Source organism: Hyalella azteca, unplaced genomic scaffold (genome assembly GCF_000764305.2).
Source record: "Hyalella azteca isolate HAZT.00-mixed unplaced genomic scaffold, Hazt_2.0.2 contig14470, whole genome shotgun sequence".
In the NCBI taxonomy this organism is placed as follows: Eukaryota; Metazoa; Arthropoda; class Malacostraca; order Amphipoda; family Hyalellidae; genus Hyalella; species Hyalella azteca.
The window spans coordinates 334313-353079 of NW_025944352.1; the positions used below are offsets into that span (position 1 = coordinate 334313).

Here is an 18767-nt window from a genome sequence, read left to right on the forward strand (position 1 = left end):
AATGGCTCTTAAGAATAATAAAAAGATATTTAAAATAACTTGCCAGCATTGACGTAAATGATTTAGATAATATCACCCCAGCATTATTACTGAATTTGGTGAGTGAAAGCATTATCGATGCACAAAGATAGGACAAAGGGGCCTGATTATTGTGTTAATTTATTAAATTAGTTGTTTTACTCCTGAAAACTTGCGAACAATTAGTTCTATTTCAACTGAAGAAATTTCAAATAAATGAACAATTCATATCGTATAACTATTTGTTTTATCACTAAAACTGCGGCAAATCAGCAGAGTTTCAAACAAAATAAGAAACAATTTAGGACACAACTGTAGAAACAATTGAGGACACAATTGTGAACAGAAAATGTATTCTACCACTTGAAAGTTCCACGCAGAATGCGACCCAAGATTTGGCCCGCACTTCACCAAGCGGCCTGGCTGCTACTCGTATGTCGAGGGCTGGTAAGTCCTGTAGCTACAATACCATTTGTAGGTTAATTAAGAACGCAATATTTTCACTAGATCAGAAAATTAATTTCATAATTAATTTTGATTCATTTCACTTGATTACATATTTTCACTAGATCAGAAGATTACTGTAGTAATTGATTTTATTTTACTTAATTACTTTCTTGAAGTCATGTAGAACTCAACGGGTAATTCTCCATTTTATAGTCAAGACTATTTAAACTGGAAACAGGAACAAATTTTGAAACCGTGATTGTCTGGCAATGCAGAAAAGAAATAACTCCTGGATGAACGCGTTTTCGATTAATCCAGGAATAGACAAAATTTTCGCCTTAAAGCTTTAAATAATCCGAATCAGACGACCCTCACACAAACATTCGGAATCGCACCTTTTTTCCTCTAATTTACAGGCCGACAAATCACCTCTTTAATCATTTTTAATCGCCCACACTCTTGCATCATCGCTACAAAAGGAAGTAGGCCGGACGACATAAAATACTGTGTGGCTAATCTCGGCACCAGTTCTAATTTGTTCACAGGATTCATTCACTTGGATTCTGGTTTCGGTTCTAGACTGGATTCATTCACTTGGATTCTGGTTTCGGTTCTAGACTGGGTTCTAGGTTAGGTTCTTTTTTGTATCCAGTTTAAGTTCTCGTTTGGGTTCGAGTTTGGGTTCTGGTTTTAGTTCTGGTTTGGGTTCTGGTTTGAGTGCTAGCTTGGGTTCTAGTTTGGGTCCTAGTCTTGGTTCTGTTTAAGTATCTTGGAATCTGGTTCAGGTTCTGGTTTAGTTTCTGGTTTGGGTTCTAGTTTAGGTTCTAGTTTGGGTTCTGGTTTTGGTTCTGGTTTGGGTTCTGGTTTGTGTTTGGGTTTGGGTCCTGGTTTGGGTTCTGATTTAGGTTCTGGTTTGATTGGAGTTCTTGGCTCCAGTTTTGCGCTACACGCTCAGATATTGATCTAAATGGATTCCAAATTTGAATTTTTAGACTCTGAATTCGGAGGCGCTTCCATAATGAACAAAATTATATAGTAATTTGATTTATAGTAATTTGACCATGCGAGCTTAATCTGTCCGTATATTTATTTTCTATTGAAAAAATCACAAATTCCGTTCAATAATCTACACGGCGGCTTAACAGCGCATTTTGACTTTTCTAGCACTCATCAACCATACTTCAGAATCAGAAGCCAAAGATGGAATTAAAATATGTAACGAGTAATATCGATCAAAAATGATCGATATCTCGATAATGATATCTCGATCAAAAATGATGCCGACCCTGCTTTTTTCGTTTTGGAAAAAAATGTTTGGACACCAGTTTTTTCTCGCGGTTTCTCACAACTCAAATGTTTGCCTGTTGAATGCTGGAGCGTAGAGAATTTATCTGAAATATTTGCAGTTATCGAAATAAAATCTTCCAAAATTTCGCATCGATTCATCCGTAGTACAGATATGAAATGAATCGATGAACATAGTACAGATATGAAATAATTATAGACAATAAAAAGATGATTTTGCAAAGTAAGCACGCTTCAAGCATATCTTGCAGCAGCAGTTCTAATGTCTGTTGAACTACCTCTTACGCTAAACAAAAATTCAGCTTTGCAAACTTTTAATTGGTTCTTTTGCATTCTGCTCTAAAGTACTTGGAAAAGAATGTTAGAACCGCATGAGTGGGTTCTAGGACTTAAACAGCGTTGGAATGCGAAAAAATCTCTTACGCACAAAATTGTGTTCTGAGAAAAACCTATAACGTAATAAAAAAGAACTGTTCCCACAACACAGGATACATCTCAAAGAAAAAGCAAAAACAAGTCCTACAACGTTAGAAACAGGACCCTATTATAGAAAACAGATCTGCATCATTAAATTCATGTCCCATTGTGTGAAAACACTATTTTACAACGTGGGAAACAGATCTTAAAATCCAGGGATACAGGTTCCGTATCATGGGAAGCAAGTCCCGTATCACGAGAAACAGGTCCCGCATCATGGGAAACAGGTCCCGCATCGTGGGAAACAGGTCAACAGGTCCCGCAACATGGGAAACAGGTCCCGCATCATGGGAAACAGGTCCCGCAACGTGGGAAACAGGTCCCGCATCGTGGGAAACAGGTCCCGAATCGTGGGAAACAGGTCCCGCAACATGGGAAATAGGTCCCGCATCGTGGGAAACAGGTCCCGCATCAAGGGTTAATCTAGCTCCAGTTGGAAGCTCATATTCAGAATTATTCTAAATGATTGATCCAATTTAATAAATTTAATAAATTCGTATTCATTTAGGTATAATTTTCAAATTTAAGAATTCATACTTCAATGAAAGAAAAAGGTTACATTTTTACATATTTATAAATGTCCAATATGGTCTTTGAATCTTTCTCTTTCCATTGGTGTATAAATATATCATTTTAGATTCAAACTTGAATGAAAACAAATTTATTAAATTGGTTCCATTATCTATAATAACCCTGTATTCGTCCCAGTCATCTAACAATGAGGTGTTGAGGGCTGGAGAATTTTTAATCTTTATTTTAATAGTTTATTAAAGGATGAAGATTATATGCACGCGACGACTAATTGTAAAGAGATAAGGCTCATATTCCTCCCACCTGGAATGTAAATCGTTGCGATACATACTTATTGAAGCACTAGAATATTTCAATTTCAACAATAAACTATTTTAAGTGCTAAGACTACAGAATCACCAAATCAAATTCAGAAATAGCATCAAAAATTGCATAAATCAATCAAGATCAATCACTCACCCTCCTTATACGAAACAGTTTGACATACGAATTTCATGTTACAACAATATATACATATATACACAAAACAGTTCTAGTTTCTACATGCAAGGTAATCAAATAACAAAACGACTGACGACCGCACAGTGCAAACAAAATGAAGTCGAACGCCAGACGAAACCTTCGATAACCGTATTATAAGGGATGACAACATTTGTTAACGATAGGCCTTCAGGGCAAGCATTATCCTTCATTAAAAAATTTTTAACAGTCAAAATACCTCATTGCGAAAGCAATGTTCATTGGTTACTTCTTCTTACATTGAATATAGAAAATACTTATAGAAAAATGTAGTGAAATCGATAAGAAGAGCTAACTGTCTATTTGACTAAAACATTGGCTATTTCAGTTGAACTTGTACAGTTTAACTCTAAAGCATTTCTTTGGTTGATATGGATTCACTTTTGTCTACAATTTATTGTTTCAAGTTGCCCCCCATGCAGTGACTTCTGGCATCATATGAATGCAGCTCTGTTTTTCGGTAATAAACTTGTTTGTGACATTATTGATCACTTCTACCATTCTACCAATACATTATACCATTTATACAATAATTAATCATTTTTACCATACCACCATTATATTATACAATTTGCACCATAATTGATCATTTCTAGCGTTCTACCATTACATTATATCCTTTACACTACAATTAATAATTTTATTGTCAATGTCGATCATGATGGATTGTCAAATTATTTTCACTTCCGGCGTCCAATGACATGATTTCAACATTTTATATTGCGTTTTTTTTGTAAACTACGGGCCCGCATATGGCTCTGTTTGCATGAATTTCGATAGAAAATATCCCATGTTCTCCCGTACTTAATGCTAATATGACTCCCAACACAGCCACATCGTCCTGCTAATGGTCTCCATTGTCTTTTTCTCTACGAGGTTCTCTATTAACAATCAAATATCCTCACATCACTTGTCTCACTGCTCCATTAGGGCCTAAAAATTCTGCCCTGCGAAGACACGTGACAAATGACAAGCTTTGTGGAGCGCTCTACTTCTTTACCCTACGCAACGCCCCAGTAAATTAGTTGTTTTTTCTCAGCCCTGAAGCTCTGCGTAACTGATAGACTTGGCAAACACCGGCCTCAGCCCTTAAAAAGTTTACCCTGAAACATGGGCGGACAGCCGTCGGCCAACCAAACTGGCCTTGCCCCTGAAAACATTTCCTGTAAGGCAGCAGCGGCCACTGGCGCCGGAAAGACGGCCGATCAAAAAACAACCTTGCATAGCACAACAACACATGCCTCTGGCGTAGCAAAATGCAGTGACAACAATACTGATAAATCCCCAGTATGGTTTTCATCAGTGATAGCAATAAACACTTTCATCGCAAGTGCTGAAATCTGAAATAAAACAACTAGTGCCAGCAATATGTTTAAGCATAGACAAGTTAAGTAGCAAAGACAGTAATATTATTAAAAGAAGGTTTCGAATTAGAGCCGGCAGCAATATTATTAGGCGTACGCTGGTAATAAGCACCAACAGCAATATTATGAAGTGTGGGCTAATAAATAGCACCAGCAGCAATATTATTAAGCGTAAGCTAGTAATTTCGGCAGAGATATATTGGTGGAGGTGATGGTGCTAATTATGGTGGTAGTGGTGGTTGTGTTGGTGGTGTTGTTGTTGGTGGTGTGGGTGGGGTGGTGCTTTATTTCTCCAACAATTTTTCTACTTTTTCTGACCAGATTTCGGTACGCCAGCGGAGGCATGAATTTGCAACACAAAATATTATGCTGCATTGACAGCGGCATGCAAGTAATACCAGGGGCTTTGCAGGAACAAAAACTGCGTTCGGAAAATAGCATTCAACTTGCTTCACTGATTCTTTTTCGATATCATCCATACTCGGGTTCGGTTTAATTCAATGTCACCGCAGTTTACGGTCTGAGTCATACAATCTGTCCAAGTTACAGACAAGCACGCGCGCGTATAAGGCAAGGGCGTCAACCGTATGCAGGCGTCGTAGGTAAATACTCATTGTATACACACGCACATCTAGCTAAGCTTGCACATCAGATTGTCTTTATATAAGTTGGATTGGTGCATTATACAGGAACTTAAACCTGACCCCAGTTCAGACAAATTGAGCAATGTCGGTGGTCTAGTGAAAAGGTACAGGGAATTTTACGCAGAAAGTTACTTAAAATTTTGATTCATATAAGCATAAGATTGGCTTTTAAAACAATTTGATATAAAAGTTATAGAGAACCTCAGATACTTGAAGAACTTTATTAACTAATTCAAATTGCGCACAAAAGTAGATCTGGCACTTACTCCTGCGTGCACCTGGGGAACAGAGATTAACAACTGCATACACTATTAGGACAGGTCCCAACAACTGCACACACTAGCAAGACAGCTACTAGCCATGTATACACAAGTCAGGCCTGTCCCGCATACCCTAGTTTGATCTTACATGTTCGAGTTTTCCACCACAAAACAACGCCAGCATAACATGGCTGTGCATTGAAACCTGAGCGGATTTTCCATATTAATGCAACTAATTTAACCGCCCTGAAACAGTAGCACTCCGCCCAATGTTTTGCTACTGGATTAATGTAGTTTTTTCCTTTGTGTCAAGCATTTTGTTTTATGCCTATGTGATCATTTATCAGTCAACTTTTTGTGGTTCGCCAAGAGTTTTTCTCACCTGATTCGTCATTGTATGAATTCATTCTCCCTTTTCGCCTATTCGCGCTAAACGAATCAATGCTGTTTTAAAAAATTGATTTTCCGGTTTATATTCGTAACAAAATATAAAAATTATAATTCATCATTACTCCTGATGATGAAATATGTCGGACATTCCTGTGGCCACAGTCGCTCAAAAGGAATAGAATATGTCCCTGGGGTGCACGCAGCCACGCAGACAAACGCCACGCAGGCTTGATACCACAAAGGGATGCTGACACGCAGACATGCAAGCACGCACGCAAGCTGCTACGCAGGCATGAAGACACACAGGCAAGCAGCCACAGAGGCAAGCACCCACGCAGACAAATAGCCACGCAGGCATGCAAACACGAACGCAAGCAGCCACGCAGGCATGCCAACACGAACGCAAGCAGCCACGCAGGCATGCCAACACGAACGCAAGCAGCCACGCAGGCATGCAGCCACGAACGCAAGCTGCCACGCAGGCATGCAGCCACGAACGCAAGCTGCCACGCAGGCATGCAGCCAACTCCTGCATAGCTTCGTCTGGACTTATTGCCTGGTCCGTAATTTGCTAGGCATTTTAAGACTGAACATATGCTCCTGCATAGATTCGTCTGGACTTATTGCCTGGTCCGTAATTTGCTAGGCATTTTAAGACTGAACTTACGCTTTCTTAATTTTTAGGGAGTGTTTCTGTAATACAAATAGTGTCTATGCACTCGTTTGCGATCACAGTTATGGCCTGCAGAAATATAATAAAGGCCTGCATAGCCGCAGGTACATTAATTTTCTGACCCAGAATCCATTAAGCAGCAACTGCGGTTCGCCATTTGTGCGATTGAAATTTAACACCGCAATTCGTGGTGTAATATCATTTTTATTGCCGCTGGTTCCCAATATTCTGATAAGAAATCATGAGAATCCGCGGATGTCTCGCTGAATTCGAATTACGTTGAAATTGGCTTGATCTTCCGAATGATTTTCTCCACATAAATCCAGGAGAAAGTAAAAATCCTAAATTCCAATGGTTTTAATTTCAACTGTATTTTACAGATTTTCTATAAAATTCCATAAAATAAGTCGCAATGTGAAGAATTCAGATTTATTAGATTTTTTATTTGGCAGATTTATATGTAATTATTTAATTAAGACATTCAGAATCATTTATTTATAGGTTTATTCATTAAACGTTTATAATCACAAATTGTAAAAATCTAATTTCTGATAGTTCATAATGACTCAATAATGAAATAAAAGTTAACTTGACGTCAGCAGTAAAGTTATTCTTCCTCTCCTTGAAAATACATTTGGCAGCGAAGCGCGGCATAACTTGCCCATTAGGAAAGGTAATTTAGCGGCTGCTAATGAAAGTGTCACTTCAAAGCAACTTTGAAAAACTCTGAAAGTCCTTGACACTTGAAGATCAAATAAAATAAAACTTTTTACGTGGCTTAGGTTAACGAAGAGCACGGCAAAATATTAGTAACTTTGACAGATAAAGCAATTTATTAAATCGGGATTTTGCTGCCCCTCTGCACAAACTATAAACGGGACAATTAAGTGGAATTTTTGCTAGGTTTTTAGCTTAAAACCTAATTAATAGAAATGTTAGCGCTGCAGTTTACCAACGTCTTGGCAGCGTTGGGGCACAAATCGACTCCCGTGCCTGACCAGCAGATTTTGGTTCTCGAGAGGCGAGTGGCGAGATCAACGGGTCGATTGCCTCATAACGGTACGATCGTTATCACTGTTCGAAAAAATGGTGAAAAAATATAAATCAGTACTCACTGTAGTGAGTGACAGTGAGCGCATTTTCTCGTCGACGAAAACTTGAAGTCACGGACAGACGGACGGACATGACGAGCACAATAGCGCCTTTTTTCCATAAATGAGAAAATGCGCTAAAAAAAATTAAACGGTCTTAATGGCGTTCTAGTAACCAGCCGTCCCGTGAAAATAAACCATTTCGCAGTTTTTTTCTGATGTTACGGGGGTTTCTAGTGTAAAATTGTAATAAAAACGATGTTTATTTTCACGTGTTGACCGGTTACTGTAACGCCAGTTAAAAAGTTTATCGGTATTTTTTATAACAGTGTAAATGCTTAAGATTATAACGTAATATGTAACATGCATAGCATTACAACGCTATAACGAAACACGCCACATGCGCAGCTCCATAACGTAACACGCTGCGCAACATGCCTCAATTAGCGTGGCAATACAGTGCAACACGCTTCATGCTTGTCAGTACAGCGTAATACAGCGTAACAAGCCTCATGCGTACTTTTATAACGCCACTCTTTACATGCACATGCACAAAGTATACAAGCTACGCATAACACCGAGTTTTCAAGTTCACGCATCACGCAATGCATGCGGCACACGCTCCACGCATCACGCAATAATGCTGGTGCGTGGACTCACATGCGTCGATTCAGGAAGCTACGTGCTTTACATATGTTTTTCTTTATTTCTTACGAATTTCTGCCGTACATCGTAGCGTCGGCCGACCCTAAATCAGACGCTGATTACAGCAACAAACTTGGAGCGCCGGAATCCTCTTGGCAAGCGTAAGAATTTCGACCGCCGAGAACCTTGCCAGGTATTACAAGATCCCATATGCGGCCGTCAGTTGGCCGCCCATAAAGTGACCATATATATAGTTTGTCCCGGTGGTTGTGAGGCGGCATGTCTCTGGTTCCATATTGGTCGAGGTTTCGGCTAATTTCCTTCAATCAAATGTTAATAAAAAATCCTGGGTCTTGTTGGGACGCTGCACGCAGGAATTTATTGGCGGGTTGGAAGAGCCGCAGTGCATCTCGTTGCCGATAAATGTAATGTCATCGCCCTAAGTGAATGATCTATTTCATTTTTTTTCATAAAAATTGTTGACTTAGCGTGTATTCTTTTGTTAATAGTTATGTAAAGTAGCGGTAGAATTTATTCATCTGTTGATTGTAAAATAATCATTTTTTTGTTTAATATTGACAATATTATGCATATGAGCGAAAATAATTTGAGTAAATTTTTTAGTAAATTATGCCATCAATATCCCGAAATTTTATAACACCAATTTTCGAAATTTAGAAAAAAATTGATCGTTAACAAAAATGTGATCGTTTCGTAATTTAGACAAAATTTGATCATTTCTAGAATTTTAATGAGAAATTTTTAGTGCCGGAAAAGGCAGAATATGAACAACAACAAATTTGAAACTGGTGCTCTGATCGAAAAATATTCCTATACAAAAATAAAGACGACCTCAACAATATCATAAATTTTACTTGCCATCTTTCGTATCAACTTTTCCATCACTGATAAATTTACGCCTCGTAAGATATCAAATATTGGCACTAATTTTCTCTTTATTCGACTTACCGCAACGATTTCTGATCCAAATTAATATACAAATAAACAAACGCAAACTTTACGCAAAATTTAATGGTTGATACAAGCACAATATTTCAACAGAAGTAGGCAATGTTATATAAGTAAATATCCAAAATAAATAATATAGATAAAGGAATAATTTTTACCAAACAATACGAGCACGGAGCTGTCGCACCAGTCGCACCATGGGAATTATGCTAAGGAATTTACCACCACGCAGGCTAACCTGCTTCTGCTTAATAAATTTTCATTAATTAGCACCGAAAAAAGATCATTGAAGATCTCCGTCTGCAAAAATAAATATACTAATTGAAAATTACAAGCAAAAAACTCCACACGTTTCAACGGATTGTGGAAAAATTTAATGAATTTTAAGTGTTGAGTGCAAACTGCTACCACATGCAACCCTCCTACTCGACACATCACTCCTACCTGATGCCACCCTCCTACTTGAGTCTAAGCGTACCCAGAGCTTTTTCCTACCTGATGCCATCCTCCTACTTGAGTCTAAGCGTACCCAGAGCTTTTTCCTACCTGATGCCATCATCCTACTAGAGTCTAATCTTACCCAGAGCATTTCCCTACCTGATGTCATCATCCTACTTGAGTAATTTTACCCAGAGCTTTTTCATACCTGATGCCATCATCCTACTTGATTCTAATCGTACCCGGAGCTTTTCCCTACCTGATGTCATCATCCTACTTGAATCTAATCTTACCCAGAGCTTTATCCTACCTGAGGTCATCATCCTACTTGAGTCTAATTTTACCCAGAGCTTTTCCCTACCTGATGTCATCATCCTACTTGAACCTAATCTTACCCAGAGCTTTTCCCAACCTGCTGTCAGCCTCCTACTTGAGGCCTCACCAATACGTCAAGCCGCCCTCCCATTCCTATTTTATTACTCGTACTCACCTGGTAAAGTTAGCACCACTAGAGCAGCTAATCGGCAGCAGACAGCCCAGGCGACGCAGATGGCAGACCGCCGGCGAGGCGGCAAGCTATTTGTAACAAATATTCATAACTTTAAAAAATTACAGATAGTTCTTCTGTGTTGGCGACAGCCATTTGAAATTTTTAATTATTTTGTCATTATTTACGCTTAAAAGTAAGCCAAAGAAGCCTGGACTAAAAAATTACGGATAGTTCTTCTGTGTTGGCGACAGCCCATTTGAAATTTTTAATTGTTCAGTCATTATTTACGCTTAAAAGTAAGCCAAAGAAGCCTGGACTAAAAAATTACAGATAGTTCTTCTGTGTTGGTGGCAGCCATTTAAAATTTTATACTATTCAGTAATTATTTACGCTTAAAAGTAAGCCAAAGAACCATGGACTAACTAATAGGTTAGAAGGTAACCGAGTTGTTCAATGTTACTGAGTTTTGACGACGACATCTCTGGTATAAATTAGGATAAATTCGTAAATGTAATAGAATAATGTATTAATCAAATTTGCAAATTGAAACCAGTGTGTGAGACAAAATGAGAAAAATATTGTGGATCGGAAATTTCAAAGGAATGAAGCCGCCAGGCCATATATTTACGCAGTCCCTGTTGCACACACGACACTTACGCCATTCATATCGGAACTCCCGGCAGCATCAGGGGTTACCCCATTAACGTTAATGGGTTAAGAAAACATATTATATTAGGGTGGCCTCCTACACGGTAAATATGCGTTCATGAGACTATGATGTAGATCCGGATTGATCTTTGTGATTTGTTTGTTCTAAATTGAATCCCCATGCATTCATGGGGATTGAATAAATCTTTTGGCCAAATAAATTTATCAGATTTTAGGCAGTTTTTTTAGGAAGTTTGAAAGCTTGTTAAATGGACCGCACAAGCTTCGTGCTCATTGATCGGTTTGGCGACAATACCGTAGCCCTAGCAGGCTAGCTAGCACAGCCATGCCGTGATCTTCGTGATATGATCTATTTCCATGGAGCTGTCGGGAGACCTTTCTGCGATCTATTTCTCTCTCTGAAAAATTTTGATATTCAATGTCAACGCGATACTGTAGTGCGGTTACCATTATTCTTCCCTTCTTCAGTGAATTAAAATCGTTTATTCAATGATGGTTGTGCGCGCTGGGCATGACTAAGCGTGGCGTAAATATCATGGCACATCGCAACTTTTTGAACAAATTAACATAAAGTATATTCGGTGGGTCAAACGACATCGTTGTCAAAACTCACTCCATGCTCTACGTTTTCTGTCTTATTATTGTGTATTATTACGGTTTTTAGTTACTTTATTTGTTCCCTGCGGAAAATTTGTTGCTAGATATAAGAAAAGTTTAACCCCCACCCATCATACTCTCCCACTGTGAGCAGACGTGGAGAGTGGAGACTGCTGGGGCTGGCCCGGCTGGCGCCCTGGCGGTAGTTGTCCAGTTTCGCTAGTCTTGTTCACATGTGGAGTGACAAAAGCTTGGAATTTCAGTTGTGCAATCGTAGAGTGGAAAGTGAAGTATGAAATTTGAAAATAATTAGTTTTAAATGATGAACATGTTAATTTTGAACATTTTTAGCAGCACAAATTTCTTAGTTCTACCATGCAGGGCTTCTTAAAAGTTGAAGTGATGTTCGTTGGAAACCGTATGGTATGGGCAGTAGCCTAGTATGGCGGCATACAAGAACAAATTAAGTTCAGTGAAAATTTCTGCTGTCAAAGAAATTTCCAACTTGGAGTATGTGTTAGCATGAACGTGTTACTTGAGCTTATCGTGTTCATATGATCTAGATTCTAATTCACCATAATAGCTGAATCGATTTGTGCAACCGAGATTTAAGCTTTACCAACAGTCGACTGCGTACCTAATTAGCACCAAGAAGTCTACATCACCGAGCCGCTGTAAGCAAAACATACGTAGCTACATGATCAAGGATGCAGACTGCAGAGCATTGTCGTACGCAAATAAGCTGCTCGTTTTCCATAATTATGTGTTTTTTCATTATATCATCAGGTTTTTGCCGGAGTGAAATCGAAGTGTCGTTATGAATTGTGTTATTTTCGCAGAATTACATATTATAAGAGGATAAATTTCGGAAATTGCATATAACATGACATGACGGCAATGTTACAAAGCAACAGTTTCCAAGTGCAATATCGACGGTACTAGTAATAGTTCTATTCTTCTCTACAGCCGCTGTTGTAGAATTTTATAGACCCGTGCAAAACCGTTCGCTGAACGGGACTTACTAGTGACGTATAGTAAGTAGGTAAGTATCGTGAAATGACGAAGTCGTCAGCGAAGTGCACTGGAGGAGGTTATGTGGCAAAATTATATTATAGGAGGGCAAAAGCCACCACCAATCATTGTTTTTCAATATTAAGTGTTGTGCAGAAAAGACGCTTCGGAAGCGTGAACGTTTGAACTTTGCGAAAGGCGACTATGATAAACTCCGTGAAACAGTGATTGCGNTGCGAAAAACCAACTCTTGGTGCTCGAAAAAGAGAGGAGTTGGTGGAAGAGCACGGCAATGAGTCGAAATTGTTGAATGATGTAGTAAACTCCTTGAGTGAGATGGTGCTGTCTCTTATACACATCTAGATGTGTATAAGAGACAGGTTTAGATCTATGAACAAGGCACGAAATGGAAAAGAATCGGCGACAGGCCACATCAGGCCTACACTTCAGAGCCGACATCACTATGTTATGTTATGTTATGTTATGTGTGCATGCACGAGGAATTAGAAATGCACGAGATTTACGCCTTGAATAGCATTACCGCTAGCGATTCATTGTTATATTTTACGTATTGCATACCTAGAAACATGGGTATGAAATTATTAGCTAGGGTACTACCTATATTCAATCTGCGCTAAGTTGAGATGGTAAAAGTTGAGCCCTGTAGATGCATTAGGCTGTTGTTTGCAAATATTTTGGGAATCTTTGAGGATTGAATTAATGATTATTGCGGAAGAATACTTAGAAGTATATGTGAATGTTTTGTGCTGGCGAATATGAGAGAATTAATACAGGTTAAGATGGGAGAATATTTCGCATTACCGTATGTGGAAATTGTTTGGTACCCGCAATAGGTATAAGAGCGTTTGGTATGGGTAAGCGGGGTAGAATGTTTCGGACATGAATAATGAGGGAGAATATTGAGCGGTGTTGAATGTTGGACAATGTTGATTGTTGGCCGCTAGTGAAAGTTAGAGAATGTTTGGTTGTGGGTAATGCGGAAAAATGGGGTTGAAAGTTGTAACGACGGATATTATTCTTGGTTCAAATTCTTGTTTCTAGTCCATTTTCTTCATTGTGCCGCGGTGATACATTTATATCTTTTTTCATCTCGTCTGCTTACATATATATGGCGTTCAGCAATTCAAATTCACCCTCCCTTCCCCCCTCACTTTGGGGGGAAGGGAGGGGGCATATTTTAACGCAAATTTCAGATTCGGCCGTGTCAGTGCCGCCGTGCCGAAGATAATCAGATGCCAAATACGCGCGCCCCGCGAACGCCCCAAGCTCACTCGGTCTTTGACCGGATCCTAATTAGACGCTTATTTCGTTTCTTCCAAGGCGTAAAGCAGTCATATATAGCCGCTAATTTACGCGCTAGGCGAGCTAAAAGCGCCTTTACTTTAAAAGCTAACCACCCTCAAAAATTTGATAGGGTTTGTGCGATCTATTTCAATGGAGCTGTCAATTGACGCTCTTTGTATGATCTATTTCCTTGGAGCTGCCCCAACCCTCTTTGTATGATATACCTATTTCCTTGGAGCTGACCCAACTCTCTCTGTGTGATCTATTCCATTGGTTCTGTTCCGACCCTTCTTGTGTGATCTATATATTTCTATGGAGCTGTCCCGACCCTTTTTGCGACCTATTTCCATGGAGCTGTCCCGACCCTCCTTGAGTGATCTATTCCATTGGTGCTGTCCCCGTATTTCTTCGTGATTTTCCTCGGCTTTTGAGGAGTTTCTATCTTAACAGTCATAGCGAGCTCTTTTGTGCTTAAAGAAAGTTTCTAGCTAGCTAAAATAAAAAATTTTAATTTATTGATATGCCTTCTTGGCTTTCATGTAGTATATGCCACACATTAAGCCAGCTTCAATCCTATTAAAAAATCGTAGCATACAACCCCTTAGAGATATATTATGCACCCCAAGCTTGTAGATACTCCACAAACTTGACTTTGGGAAAGAATGCGGAATTTTAATCTTGCGACTTTTTTGCCGAAATTGTAAAATTATTTGACCAGCAACATTGTGGAGGATCGTCTATTTGGTCTACGAACCAACCCTGCACGGCGACCCTCAATCCAAACTCAAAACTTTCATTCACTGTGATTGAGGGCAATGTGGGGGTCAAAAGGGGAATGCGAGTCAAAACTAACGGAAATTCTATTAATATCCCTGAATACGCAGTTCGATTAATTTTAAGATTATGTTATATTTCATGTTTATTTTTTCTTCTCAACCACTTCATTGAGAGAATATGTGGAAGAAATTCAATGTTGGATTCAATGCGGAAAATATTTTTAATTTGGCTTCTCATGACATGTAAGCACCGATATGATTCTTCTATGAAAAGTACTTTTCATAGAAACACACACTTCTCGCTGACGCATTCGAATATCCTGCAATATTAAATAGACAAATGTAACTATCTGAATAATTGTTCATGTTTGGAACAAATAATGTGATCAAAATTAGACACCTGTATGGGTAAAAATACACGCATTACGAACACATTCATTTCACTCTAAGAGATTTTTCTTATTTTGATTCTAAAAAGCTGAAATTTTTCCCCCAAGCAATGTCATGTGTAAATTGGAAAAAAATCAAAGTTAAATCGTAAGTACCAAAATCCAAGTAAAATCGCAAGTACAATTTTCTTGCAGTTTAACAATTTACGAAATTATTTATATCAAGTTTAGCAACAGTTATAGTGGGATAATGTTAGATTTTTAATTCATTTTAATTTTTAAGAGCAAGTTATATTAAATTCATTTCCATAATTGCCAGGTTGGAGCAGAGCGCGAGACTCCCGATGACCAGGCTTTCTTCTCGGCAGAAATAAGAGGTTTGTATATTCTATACCGTACCTAAACTGTAATTATCATTAATTTGTCATTCTAAAATTTATTGTTTGTTCAATTTAATTTAATTGTTATAAATTTATCCTACTTCTTTAATGTGACCTAAGGCTTGTATGGTGGAGTGTAGGTGAACTCAAAGTCTCAGGAGCTCAACATTAGTGAAAGTATTATCCTTTTTTGTTCCATCATACTTTCTGCCTCACGATGGTTCGGATCGAGAGATCCAAGACAAGTTCTTCTATTTGTAAATGTCGTAGCTCGTATCTCTATTGTGAGCGAACTTTTTATCTGTTTATAAGTAACTCATCAGCTTCATTCAACGTACGTCTGCCGGTCTGAGCAGTGCGGCTTTTAAATCACACTTTATCTGGCAAGTTGATGTTTGAGATATATTAATAGGTGGTTTCGTAAAGGGATTAAATTGGCATTCCGATACTAAATAAATGTAAATGTTTTGACTACGTAATTCTCCATTGTTGTCACAGCAAATTAATGGTCCTTGTTTTTCCCAGCGAGTGAATGCTCCTGGGTTATTCCTGCAGGTTAATGCTCCTGGGTTTTCTTAGAAGTCAATGTTGCAGGGCTAACCCTATAAGTTAATGAGCATAGTTTATTCCTACAGGTTAATGGTCCTGAGTTGCTCCAGTAGATTAATGCGCCTTGGTTGTCCATGCAGGTTTCCGCCACAAGAGGAAAATGGTCGACTCCATGTTCCTGTGGCCGAACAAAACTGTTCCCTACACCTTCCTTGACCGTGAGTAGCCTTGATGTTCACGCTGAACTGTTCCCTACACCTTCATTGACCGTGAGTAGCCTTGATGTTCACGCTGAACTGTTCCGTACACCTTCCTTGACCGTGAGTAGCCTTGATGTTCACGCTGAACTGTTCCCTGCAACTTCCTAGACCGTGAGTAGCCTTGATGTTCACGCTGAACTGTTCCCTACACCTTCCTTGACCGTGAGTATCCTTGATGTTCACGCTGAACTCTTCCCTGCGACTTCCTAGACCGTGAGTGGCCTCGATGTTCACGCTGAACTCTTCCCTACACCTTCCTTGACCGTGAGTATCCTTGATGTTCACGCTGAACTCTTCCCTGCGACTTCCTAGACCGTGAGTGGCCTCGATGTTCACGCTGAACTCTTCCCTGCGACTTCCTAGACCGTGAGTGGCCTCGATGTTCACGCTGAACTCTTCCCTGCGACTTCCTAGACCGTGAGTGGCCTCGATGTTCACGCTGAACTCTTCCCTGCGACTTCCTAGACCGTCGTGAGTAGCCTTGATGTTCACGCTGAACTCTTCCCTGCACCAGCCTTGACCGTGAGTAGCCGTAATGTTCCCAAAGTACTGTTCTATCTCCTTGTGTCCGGAATTCCATTTCCGGACAAATTTTGAAAAACGTTTCGATTTTTGTGAATTTAGCTATGAAAATAATTCTTTAATTTAAATCTAATTATCCCTCGTTTATAAGTAAAACTCCTTTATTTTATTTCATGCAATAATATTAATGGCATTAAGGCCCTATACTGACATAGCGTAGCCTTAATGATCGATGATTATAGGCAACACGATGATTGATCAACAACTTGCCAGGTTTGAACGGACGGAAGCTTGACTTATATACATGTCTGTTTCTGCCTCAGTGAGGCGAATGGTTTTGGAACCGAAATGATTACCCCGTGTTTGGTTCGCTTATTTCCACATGACACGTAACTTATTTTCGCGTGCCATTCATGCCTATTTCCATGCACCACTTACATTTATTTTCACTAAGTGCTCATATTCCCAAGTGTCAGTTTCACTTATTTCCTTGCCTTCTCTCTTAAGATTTGAATCCGTGCCACTTCGCCAAGACATGATTAAAATTGAACAGATTTTGCTGCAAATTCGCCAGCAGGAACAGAAGCGAAATTCTGAATAGCCACGAATAAAATAATCCATTGGTAAATTATATCCGTATACCGTAATGCGACCACCAATGACTGGTAGTTGGCCACCGAAAAGGGTGACTATTTATCAACTGATGTCGGCGCCATGGAAGCTCGTAGAGTATTGGCATGCCGCCATATTTTAGAGTAGCTTAGAAGGTTGATACAGCAAAACATTTCCGTGTGTGCCATTGCAAAACTAATTACTACACGCGTATTCTAGAAAAGGTTATAGAAAGTTCAACAGCAAAAACACCCCTGTATTTACTTATAACAATAAAAATATAATTAGACAAGTTCTGGAATTTTATTCTTAAAATTTCTGCACACTTTACATCTACTTAGAACATTTATTATAATTGCACGTATTGTCTCACCCCGATTACATGCCCTCCTCTGCGTTGCTGTACAGACCCAGCAGCACCCTACTTACCAGCCGTATTGTGCATATCGGTGCACCACCAGCTGCCTTCTAATTACATGCTGCCTTGTGTGTTCCCGTTCTAATTGCATGCTGCCTTGTGTGTTCCCGTTCTAATTACATGCTGCCTTGTGTGTTCCCGTTCTAATTACATGCTGCCTTATGTGTTCCCCTTCTAATTACATGCTGCCTTATGTGTTCCCGTTCTAATTACATGCTGCCTTGTGTGTTCACGTGCAGCACCCGTGGACCGCGAAGCAGTGCTGCAGGGCGTGCAGCACTGGCAGCAGCACACTTGCCTGCAGTTCAAGCAGACGCAGGACACGAGCAGCCCTCACGTCGCCTTCAGGAGGCTCGGTGGCTGCCGCAGCGGCGTGGGCAGAGAGGCGCGCGGCCAGAACGTCTCCATCGGGGACACCTGCACTCGGGTACTTGGAGACTCCTATAGGACATGGAAATTCATGGTAGATAAGGATATGGCCAGGTATATTGGTGGGCTGGGGTATAAGGTCGCTGATGGAAACATAATTGGGGACTAATAGACTGTGAGATCAGGCCTTTGGCGAAGTAAATAGCCAGGTGACTTGACTGGGGTCCAAAATACTTGGGGACTCATGCAGGTATACAGAGAGGATGAGGCTAAGTGACCGGGTCAATGGGGTACAAATAAAATTAGAAAGATTGAAGAGAGAACGAGAGACTTCGGAATAGGGGGAGAGAGAATGGTTCAATGAGGGAGAGGTGCACTGCAGGAAGGACTCGGGTGCTGGAGGGCTGGGGTCTGAGAGACAGAAAGGTGGCTGGAGGGGGTATATATACCCTTGTTTAAAAAATTTATATTTTTAAATGTAAATAATATAAATATAATTTGTCTAGTAAGTAATTGAACCTCCAATAACAGAGTAAATGTTCTCTATATAATTGTTTATTTTCTTGCTTTTATGAATTTTTAAGTCGAAAAATTAATCCATTTTCAAGGTTCATTTTGCCTCCCAAGTTACGATCTCAATATTTACCAC

The 18767-nt window shown here is 39.5% G+C and overlaps 1 protein-coding gene across 1 annotated transcript in view; it reads left to right on the forward strand.

Moving 5' to 3' along the window:
• Window positions 1-337: 337 nt before the first annotated feature.
• The window catches only part of LOC108669614, a 47565-nt gene continuing 29135 nt past the window's right edge, over window positions 338-18767 (forward strand). The window contains exons 1-4 of the mRNA XM_018156992.2: window positions 338-465; window positions 15328-15385; window positions 16078-16155; window positions 17989-18176. Coding sequence (XP_018012481.2) covers window positions 400-465; window positions 15328-15385; window positions 16078-16155; window positions 17989-18176 — 390 coding nt within the window. The 5' untranslated portion in view covers window positions 338-399. The remainder of the gene's footprint in view (window positions 466-15327; window positions 15386-16077; window positions 16156-17988; window positions 18177-18767) is intronic.